This window comes from Lactuca virosa, chromosome 1 (genome assembly GCF_052849685.1).
Source record: "Lactuca virosa cultivar CGN04683 chromosome 1, Lactuca_virosa_CGN04683_v6, whole genome shotgun sequence".
Taxonomy (NCBI): Eukaryota; Viridiplantae; Streptophyta; class Magnoliopsida; order Asterales; family Asteraceae; genus Lactuca; species Lactuca virosa.
Window position 1 is genome coordinate 41,125,610 of NC_136426.1, and position 11,687 is coordinate 41,137,296.

Below are 11,687 nucleotides of genomic sequence, written 5' to 3' on the forward strand. Positions count from 1 at the left end.
ATTTAGTGTTGCTAAAAGTGTCACCTTGGAAGGGTGTCATTCAATTTCGGAAGAGGGGCAAACTGGGGCCCCGATACATTGGACCATTCAGGATTTCTGCCCGAGTTGGCAGAGTTGCTTATTGGTTGGATCTTCCAGTCGAGCTCAGTCAGATCCATAACACCTTCCATGTGTCCCAGCTCCGGAAGTGTGTATCAGATGAGACTGCAGTTATTCCTTTGGAGGATATTCAGATGGATTACCGCCTGAATTATGTTGAGAGACTGGTGGCAATATTAGATCAGAAGACGAAAACCTTGAGGAACAAGGTTGTGTAGCTAGTGAAGGTGCAGTGGCAGCACCGCAAGGGGTCAGAGTGGACTTGGGAGCCCGAGGAGGAGATGAGGGAGCATTACCCATGATTTTTCGAGGCATCGGACTTCGAGGACGAAGTCTGATTCAAGCGGGGGAGAGTTGTAACGCTTGGCTCTGGCATAAGTTTATTTCTCCAATTGTTTATAATTCCTTTGGGACTTAACAAGTTGGAAGCTTCAACTCGGTGTGTCGAGTGGGTTTTGGCCGCAGAAATTAATGAACCAACTCGGCGAGTTAAGGTGTCCCAACTCGGCGAGTTGGCGGCTGAGAAGGAAACCCTAATTTTTAGGGTGTTGCACCCTATTTAAAGGTCTTAAGTCCCATGGCTGACCCCCTTACCAGCCTCTTCTGTTATATGTTCCAGATCTGAGCATCCTTGGAGTTTTGGTCCCTTGCACAAGCTTGGAGTGCATATTTGCCATGTTTTTGACATAAAATGGAAGGGACATGCATTGGGTATGCATGTCCATACAACTACACTTTTTATGGTCCATTAGGTGTAGGAAACCCTTCTGGAAATTATGGAGGAGTAACGCTAATGATTAAGGGCTTAATGGGTGTTTGCATGGGTTGAGTTGCCTTTAAGGACTTAGGGTTTGAGATCTTGACTTATTGAGATGTCTTAATGGATAAAGTTGGAAACTTTATCCATCAAGACCGTAGGAAGGCTCAAATATGAGCTTTGGAGCTCTTGGAATTATTGGAAAAAAACTTAATGTATTAAGTTGTTCAGACCAGTCTCCACGGTGTGGCCTTAGGCTGCCATGACGTGGCGACTGGGTAAGGACCCACTGTTTCATCCTTATACTGCCACTTCGTAGCCGATGGATGGCCACGACGTGGCGACTCGCTGATTAGGGTTTTTGGGCTGTTGACTTGAGCGTAGGGATGTCAACGGGGGCAAACGGAACGGGGAGTACATCCCCCGCCCCGCCCCCAAAATTCTCCCGTTGCCCAGCCCCCGCCCCTGCCCCCTAAATTTTTAGCATTGTCATCCCCGCCCCCGCCCCCTGATTCTTTGATTACCCCCGTCCCCGCCCCCGGAAAAAACACTATAAATTCAAAGTTACAACTTACAAACCAAAAAAAAAAATCAAAGAAACATGAATGATTACGATAAAGTTCCAAAAAACCACAATATATCCAAATCTATCGACTCGACTGATTAAGTTCCAAAAAAGATCAATAAATCCAAAGTTACAAACCAAAAACTAATGTACGATTACGATAAATTCAAAGAAACATCAATGATTACTATAACACAAAATCATTCTACTTTCCATCTTTCTCTTCATCTTCATCAAAATTTAAGTCATCGCCACCATCCACAAGACTACCTATAAAAATGTTATAGTAAACAACATTAATATGGAAATGATATAACAAACAACAAATAACAACAAAATGCATACCTTTTTCCCGCCAGATAACCAATTTTGGGTGCATATTATAGCTTCAATTGTTTTTGGAAGAAGTTTACTACAATGTGTACCAACAATTCTACCACTAGTAGAAAAGGAAGACTCTGAAGCAACGTTAGAGATGGGAATAGCCAATATGTCTCTTGCAATCACACTCAAAGTAGGATGTTTAATAGCATTTAGCTTCCACCAAGCTAAAATATCAAAATCATGACTCTTCGGTAAAGTTATTTCTTCTAAGTACAATTCTAGCCCTGTTTTTCCACAAACAACACTACTAGAAGAATTCCATGAAAAAAAGCATCTAATGATTTTGTCTCAACTCTGGGAGTTGCATTTTGAGTACTAGAAGTGGGGACACTATCATCACTGCTTGTTTGGCTTACACATCTTGAATCATATTGTTGATATATACCCTCACAAATTGTTTTCACATTCAATAGATGAACTTTTGCTTTATCATCTCCATAGATAAAAGGGAAAAAGTACTCTAGGATTTTCATCTTAAACCTAGGATCCAAGATGGTAGCCATAGACATCACCCCATAACTGTCTTCCCAATACTTATCAAATTTTGTAACCATACTTGATGCCATTGTACTAACTTCAATGAACTTGGAGTCAACCCATTTCTTTAAAGCTAACTTTATTTCGCAAATTTTAGGGAAAAAATGTTAGTGGTAGGATATTTTGTTCCCGAAAAACAATTCTGTAACACTATAAAAGATCTTCAGTCTGTCGCAAAGTTCATTAGCCAAATCCCAATCACTTTCATTAGGTAAACTCTTATATTGGGGCTCACGATTTTTTAACCTGGAGACGACTTTTTTGTATTTCACGGCAGTAGCAAGCATCAAGTATGTAGAATTCCAGCGTGTTTTGCAGTCAAGGGCGATTTTTTTTTCCACAAATAACACCTGATTGTTTTACATTTTGTTCAAATGTCTCCATTCTTTTTGGTGTTGCTGTCCAAAAAGAAACACTCTCACGAACTTTCTCAATCCCCTTAAAGGAATCCAACCCACTTCTCACAATTAAGTTTAAAATATGCGCCGCACATCGCATATGAAACAACTCTCGACCTAAAATCAACCCATCAGAAGGCATTTTTTCTGTCATCAGTTCAATCATGCAATCATTTGTTGAACAATTATCAACAGTTAAAGTTGATAATTTTCTATCTAAATTCCATTCTATCAAACAATCTAACAACACCTGATAGCTTCTCTGCAGTGTGAGGACACATCACATATATAAACCTACCAATCAACAAATTAAATTCAATTTCGTAATGAAAACATATTATATTAAGCATATATAGCTATAAATTAGTAATTACCTCAAAAGTCGGCTTTGCAATTTCCATGAATCATCAATGAAATGGGACGTCATGGTCATGTATCCTTTTCTTTGGTTGTTGCAAGTCCACATATCGGTAGTTATTGCAATACGACCTTGAATACTCCCCAAGAATTGCATTAGCTTTTCCTTTTCTTCATCGTACAATTTCAAGACGTCACTCCTAGCCGTGTTTTTACTAATAGACTTAAATAATGGTTGAAGCCCTTGACAAAAAAAACTCTAAAGCCTTCATGTTCAACAATACAGAGTGGGTAGTCATGCTGTGTTATCATCCTAGCAAGATCCATTCGTGAATCCTCATAATTAAAACAATGGGTTGCTAAAACCGATCCCTCACTTTCGTCCATCTTAGACTTTTTTCCAACTAAACGACTTTGAAAATCATCTATTCTTTTTTGAGATTTCCCTGCTTTACATGTGTTTTGGTGACCCAACAAACCTTTTGTTCCAGTGTTGCTATTGTAAGTTAATGCCTTTTTGCAATAAATGCAAACTGCCTTTTCGGTTCCTTTAATTTTTTTCAATTCGTAATGAGCCCATACTGGGGATCTTAGTTTTCTTTTTTTATCATTTTCTGCAGCCTGATCAGTAGCATTAGTGGTACCATGAACCGTATTTGAATAATGTGGTTGAGTTTGATCAGCCGAAGACATGATATTTGAAGCCTGGAATTGATTTCAAAACATCAGAAAACATTCAACAAATTAAACACAACTAACACTAAAACTAACAAACTTCAAGAACATATTACAGGAACACAATAACACTAATAAATTAATTGTATTTGAATGAGAAAAATGAACAGATTACTGGAACATACTAACACATAATTAAACATTAACAAATTAACCACTACTTACACTAACACTAACAAAGTTCAAGAACAAATTACAGGAACACACTAATACTAACAAATTAACTGCATTTAAATCATAAAGATGATCAGGACCATACTAACACCAACAAATTTCAAGAATTTAAAAGAAAGTAATGTTTATATTCAATGAAATAGATGATCTGGTTGTATTCAATCACAGAGGACCGATGTTTCATGTCTACTGAAGTAAATAACAATTGATGAGATGAACTGATAAGATAAGATCAGAAGATGATATACGATGTTATACGAACCTGACTTGAGTAGACGAGAAAGAAATTGCACGCTAAGGAATCGCTGATGAAGGGATCGATGGCTAAGGAGTCGACGGCTAAAGAGTCAGTGGCGACTGGTGGGCTTACGACGACCGACGAAGACGTGAAGGTGAAGCACTGAAGTGATGATGAATGATTGAAGGTCCACGGTCGCTTGGAGTGTCGAGAGAACTGGAGGCAAAGTGACGAAGTCTGAACTCAGAAGCGGGAACTGGCCACTCGGAAGGATCGATCAACAAAGAAAAGAAATTGAAGTGTCATTACGTGATTTGCGTGATTTTGTGATTTACCCTAAATGGATTGACAACTACAATATAGTAAATACAATAAGTCAATATCTATGTAAATATGTAATTAATATATATAGAATTATATAACATATTAACGGGGACCCCACGGGGTTTTCGGGACGGGACTACCCACCCCCGCCCCCGCCCCCGAAATCAGAACGGGGTTAACTTTACCCCCGTCCCCGCCCCTGTCCCCGAATTTTTTAAGCAACTACCCCTCATACGGGATCAGGGCTCCACGAGATTTTTTGACATCCCTACTTGAGCGTTAACCATGGGGGTTGACTTGTTGACTTTCTAACTTAGTTGACTTTTTAGTCAACTTGTGAGTTTGGACTTTAGGCTGAGGTTGAGTTCCTTCTATCTTATAGGTGACTCGTGGTTTCAGTTTTGATTCCAGGAGGGATCTATTGTATTATCTTCTTGATTTCGAGGTGAGCTTTTCTTAATGTACTCTTGGATTAAAGGCACCAATGTCGGCCTGCTAGATTGTGTTATGTATCCTTGTGTATAGGATGTTGCTATGCTGTAGTAATCTGATGAAACAATTAATCGAGTATGAAATGAATCAGAGTTTAATGATCAAAGTAGGATTGCAAGATTTGAACACAGATGTAAATATGATCTTGTTTCAGCTCTATTACGCTCTCAAGTTTTACAGAGTACAAATGTCAATTCTGTAAAGACCCGTCCTTATGACTCTAGTAAACACTCCTATTTATAGGAGAGGAAAGCGTACAAAAAATATACTAAGGACTATGCGTTAAGCTTCGAATACAATGCCCTAGTAAAATAGATTACATAATGTTCGAAGGGTACAAAACATACTTCGACTAATTACAACATTTCGACCATTACAATCTCCCCCTTTGTAATCATAGTCGAAGTCTTCAGTTTGTAAGAAGTGTGATGGAATACAACAACACCCTTCGAATCTCTGTGTACCAAGAGATAATTTTCTTCAACTCTTTCTTATCTCCTTCATTGTTCTTCTTGCAGTGATTCATACGAACAATTAAGTTCGTATATTGAGAAGTTGAGTACCTTTCCACTTCGCACGCTTGGAATAAAAACCGCTTTGACTTCCCAGCTTTGTCTTTCCCTGCGAAGACAATTCCAAAAGGTTTCAGGCATATCTCACCATCAGCATATTTCTTTAATTCTGTCTGTGTCTTCGAAGGAGCCATTAGAGCTGTTATTTCCATTCCTTTAGCCGTAGCTAACTCCACATCAGTAAGTGCCAAACAGTCATAGTAATTTTCGATAAAAATTTTGATGTGAGCAACTCCAATCTTGAATTCTTCTGGTTCTGTGTTTTGAAGGAATGAAAAGGATTTATCTTTCAAAAGTAATGCAACTTGTATAAGATCATACAAGTTCATTAATGGAAAATCTGCAACAGTGAATTCGCAAATTTTTCCATCTGTCCTGGCAACCACATATTTAAAATTTTGGACTGTGTTTTCGAAAACCACATCCTTTTTCATACTTATCACCTTCTTGATTTTGATCAAAGACCAAACATCCTCAGGGGCTTTTGCTAGAACAACATGAAAACGAATTTTCATGTGTGTCCCTTCATCCTTGTTTTTAAAATTCCCTTCTGCCTTGAACTGAGGCATGATAAACATCATTTCATTTATCGGGAAATCCAGCTGGCTTGCATCAGTATTCGTGACCAGGTAACTCTGCTTTGGTTTCTTTTCAAACGAATACATGTGATTGAATGCAACCTTGGCTTCGATTGTTTCATAGTTATAGTGTTTCGTTGGATCCCCTTTATCCATTCCCTTTGGATCACTTGCTTGCTGAGCCATTATACTTTGAACGATTCTGAGCTTTTCGATCTCAGCTTCAGCTTCAGCCTTCTTTTCTTCCTTCGACTTTTCGACAACAATCGATTTCCCCTTGTCTTTCAATGCTGGATTATCAATTATCTCTTTTGGAATTGAACCACTTCCACCAGTCTCCGAAGATTTACCAATTACAATCCCTTTCGAAAAAGTTCTTGTAATGGGTAATGTTGTTACAACTGTAGAAGTCACCATCCCAGCCGAAACTATTACTGGCTTTGTTGTTGGGATTTTCGAAGAAAAGACTTTTCCCACCACTTTCGCATCTTCTCCACTACTCTTCGACTCACTGGTTTTCCTTTCTCCCCCTTGCACCCCTGTGATAGCAGGTGGGGCATTTGTGGTTGGAAGAAGACTTGATATGCGAAAGAGAGGAGCAAGTTGTTTGTTAAGAATGGCTTCGAATTGGATAAACTTCTGAGACAAAAATTCAGGAGTCATCAGTGGAGACGAAACCGGCTTGACAGAAAGTCCCTTTAACTCCTTGAGTAGAGAAATTACTTCTTCAAAATTCACACTTTCTGTTGTTGAAATTTGAGAAATTTGAGGACTCAAATTTTCATACAACTTGACAAATTTGGTGACAGCGTCACAAATTATATCAACTTTTTGATGCAAGGAAGCATAGTCTTGTTGAGCCGTAGCGATTTCTCTTTTCATATCGTCACGAAGTTCGTGAATCTGCAAGTTGACATCCTCTCGTACTTTCTTCATATCTTGAACAAAAAGCACATGTCGTTCCTTTGCTACATTCTTCAACTCTTTCAAATCACTAGCAAATTTCGAACTTTGAGAATTGAGTCGAATTTCAGTGTTTTGATCATTGAGATCAACTTTCTCCAAGACTCGAGATTCAGAATCTTTAATCATGCCAGATACTTTGCTCACCATTCTGGCTTCGAACATCTTGATCATAGTGTCAACCTCCAAACTTGAAACAGAAGAACCACCCCCCATATCCGCTTGAGACTGAAGTATGGAATTCAACTTCTGATTTAAGATCTTAAACTGCTTCATGGTCATCAACATGTGACCTGGAAATTGTTCTTCTTCATCTTGAAATTCCAAGTCTTCAAACGTTCCTCCAAACCCTTCATTGCCAGCCTCTGTCTCCATAAAAGTAGTGTCTTGAATAGGAGAAGTTGATTTGGGTGGCTCAGTCGATTGTGAAGAAAAAATGGAAGTAAAAGGTTGATCAAGAATATGTTCGAATGTTGGGGAATGTGTAGTTGATGTGAAAGGAGTAGTGGATAATGGTAACGAAACAATATGTTCAAAAGGAGTAGAAGTAGTATGACCTGAAGCTGCATTTTTCGAACCGTCTTCACCCATATCGACATTTGCATCCGTATCAGATACGCGTGCAGGGATGCCTGAAGTTCGAACCGCCTCAGAAACTGACTTGGTAATCGAATCTTCGGGTGGTATAATAAGTATTTTCTCAGGAGTCGAGGTCTGATCATTAAGAGTTGGTTCAGGAGTTTCAGGATCGTTCTTCATCATCCTCAGTGGACTCAGTGGTAATCACCAGCTTTCGAGTCTTCCTCTTTTTCTTCTTGGACAAACGTTTGGCCATATCCTCAGCCATTCTTTTCTTGGACACCGGAGAGACAGGTGCTGGTACTTCGCGAATTAACACTCCTTGATGAGTGATTTGAGGTTTTCGAACCATTTTCTGTGTAGGAGACTTGCGTTTGTGAGTGGACTTCATTTTAATTCTTCGAAACATTCCAGTCTTCGAAGGAATAATGACATTCTCTTGAGTTTCTGCAATGATAGGCTCAATCAATTGGGTCTCATCAATAGATACTTCACCAGTTTCAGGCTTTTTCTTTGGAGACTTCGAGGATTTCGAATCTTGGTTTTCTTTTCAGATGTAGCAGGATCAGACTTCTTTGATTTTTTAGACTTCTTTTCTTCCCTAGGCAACAAAATCCCAGTCTGAACAGAAGAATCAATGGTTTGCAAATATGCCACCAAAACAGAATTCGTAGGATCAATCCTTTTGAGCATCGCATCTGGAATTCGAGCCACAGTTGGGAAATCATCAGCATTATCTACAACTTCCTTCGGATAATTATATGATTGAAAAGCAACTTTTTCTTCGTCATTTGGTACCAAAATCCCTTCCTTATTATAAAAATATTGCAAAATCAGGCTCCAATATCTTGCACATGAAATACCGTGAAGGGCATTCATATGTTCTACACCCTTTTGGAATTCCTTCCATAATTGTGTAGAATAGTCCACTTGAAGATCGTAGTATAGACCTGCAACCATTGCATACACCTCCATTCTTCCTTTGTCTAAACCAACTGTTCTCCCGGTTAAACAGCGTAGAAAAATACCAAATAAGAAATTCCACAGTCTTGGAAGACCAGATTTCTTAAAATCACTAATTTTGGACAATGGTGGCTGATATCCCATCTCATTAAACATATAGACAATTTGAGGGAATGTGAAATCAAAGGAGGAGAATTCGGAATATCAAGAATCTGGCAGAAGAGTTTCTTGGATAGCCTAACCTTTTTGTCGTTCACTAGATGGAAAGTGATCGTATCAGATGCTTTGTTGTAAGTCGCAGTGGATCCTGCTTGAGAAAGCCAGGATAATGGAACAGAAAAAGAATTGAACATCGCCGTAGATAAAACAGAGTGCTTCAAAGCAACTATGAACATCTTTAATTCTTCTGGGTATTGAGAAATTTCACCATCCACATAATAGTTAGTGGATTGAATCTTCATTACTGGTGCAGATGAAATATCTTCAGTGGAAGGATCAACATGAGCAGAAGTTGCCATTGTTAGGGTTTGAAGATGATGATGAACAGAGAATTTGGGAATTTTTCGTTTTGATCGTGTAAACTGAGAATGAACCCTTGAATCCCCTTTTATATGTTACCTTGAATTTTTGAATTTGAAGCGGGATGCATTTAATGAGATCCAACGTGGCACCTTGAAAATCGGACCATTACTGCGTAAAAGTAGCCATGCGTCAAAAAGGAACTGTCACGTCTCCTTGAGAACCGGACAGAATACCATACGTCATATGTAGACAGCATGTATTGTTATCCCAAAGATGATTTGTAACCGTTATGACTCTTCGTATGGAAGCAAGGCTCTTTCACTTTTGGGTTGAAAAGCGAAGTCATACGCCAGAAGTTCGAAATCATCAGCCTGAGTTGGTATTACTCAAAACCTCAAGGATTTCGTGAGTCCAGAATTCCAAAGAAAGTTAGACAAGAAACAATGAAATAAAAATTTTGGGATTTTGTGATGTCAAAAATTTAATTTGACACGAATGCAGTTAAACCCCGGGCAAAGGTTGCTTCGTTAATCATCAAGAGAGATGATCAACAGTTTGTGTATGTTCCCGTGAATTACAATCGAAAACTTGTAGAGAAGTTTCGAAGGGCATCTTTTGTAAGGCTACATAGGTGGTTTAATAAATTTCGTTACATATCAGCCTTAACATAAGGTGAGTAATTGTAACATAAATTACTTGTTTGACCAGTGTAGTCAGTGACAAGTGTGTTTTGAAAAATGTTTAAATTAACTTTGAGATTCGAAGTAAACTCACACGGAAATCATATTCATGAAAAAAAATTATATGCTGGATCTTGTTGGGTAACAAACATCGTGGGTTTCGAATGTTTGATCAAGACCACTCATTCGAAATGAATATGATTTGGAGTTTCGAATTTTGGTACAGAAACAAAAGTTTCGTGACAATCTGGAACTGAGTTCCCCGTCATTTCCTTAAAAGTTAATGAAAATTGGGTTTCACTTTCAACACGGTCTCATGATGTCAGATCATAAACACAGAGTTTTGATATATCTAAGTCTCGATGGGTTTGATCAGAGACCTCTCGGACATATGTCTTTGTGTGTGATTGTGAAAGAAATTTTAGATGAAAAAGATTGGTGAAGACATGAAGTGTACCTCTGTTATTTGTGGACTAAACAGTAAACTCTTAACTCATTTTGAGAAGAGTAAGGTAGCTCAGGAGACTAATGTGAATACAAGCCTGATTGGGAAGAAATTTTCGTATGAAGAATTTCATTAAGGCTTTCGTACACACACATTGAGTCATTGGAGGCTTTTGGACAACATGCAGCAGCATGCTTCTAGGGACAACTTAACTAGTTCAAAATGCAAAAAATATTGATCAATTCATACTAAAAATTTTACCTGACCCTAATACTGCATGCAAAGTCCCCTCTGTATCGTCATGATAATCTGCAACAAAATACTAAAAAGAAGTAAGAATCAAAATATTTTTGTTGTGTTGATTTTTCGAAAATAAAGACAGAACAAGCTAAAATCTTTTTGGATTTTTGAATTTTCAAGAATGAAATGACAGAACAAAAACAAATGAAAATCTTTTTGGATTTTTGAATTTTTGAAAATTTAAATGACAAAACAAAAGAAAATCTTTTTGGAGTGTTATTTTTCGAAAATAAGAATATACTGTACTTGTTGCAAAAACACGAAATTTTATCATCCCCTGAGAAGTGATTAATATACGAATTCGAAGAGGTCGAAGCGTTGACTATGAACAGTAACCACTGAATCAACCCTTAAAATAAGTGACAAACTTGCGAATTCGAAGGGGTCGAAGCGTTGATTATGAACAGTAACCGCTGAATGCTGAATGACTTTGCGTTATCTTTTATTTAGCGCCTCTGATTCATGCTTTGTCACCCATCATTCTTCTTTTTCGCATGGAACTAAATTTCCATCGATCATTCCAAGTCCTTCTATAATTCGCACAAGAGATTTTTCATCTAATGCCTTCGTGAAAATATCAGCTAACTGATCAATTGTTTTCACAAAATGTACTTCAATATTCCCATCCTCCACGTGATCCTTGATAAAATGATAACGAAGAGCTATATGTTTAGTCTTCGAATGCTGCACAGGATTATGACAAATTCTTATTGCATTTTTAGAATCACAATATAATGGAATCTTTTTCATATTAATTGCATAATCACGTAATTGACTTTGAATCCATATTATTTGTGAAGTGCAAGCAGCAGCAGCCACATATTCTGCTTCAGCTGTTGAGATTGATACACATGTTTGCTTTTTCGATTGCCAGCTCACTAATTTGCCATCAAGAAATTGACATCCACCACTTGTACTTTTTCGATCAAGATTACAACCACCCAAGTCTGCATCCGAATATGCTTGTACAAAGAACCCAGTTTTCGAAGGATACCACAATCCTAACGAAATTGTTCCTTTAAGAT

The 11,687-nt window shown here is 38.1% G+C and overlaps 1 protein-coding gene across 1 annotated transcript; it reads right to left on the reverse strand.

Annotated features, from left to right (window-relative positions):
* Nucleotides 1-1,626: 1,626 nt before the first annotated feature.
* On the reverse strand, nt 1,627-2,371 carry LOC145113191 (zinc finger BED domain-containing protein DAYSLEEPER-like). The gene is made up of 3 exons (XM_079049312.1): nt 2,122-2,371; nt 1,847-2,029; nt 1,627-1,691 (listed from the first exon to the last, which is right to left on the reverse strand). The coding sequence occupies exons 1-3, from the start codon at nt 2,369-2,371 to the stop codon at nt 1,627-1,629; spliced, it is 498 nt and encodes a 165-aa protein (XP_078905438.1).
* Nucleotides 2,372-11,687: the final 9,316 nt, after the last annotated feature.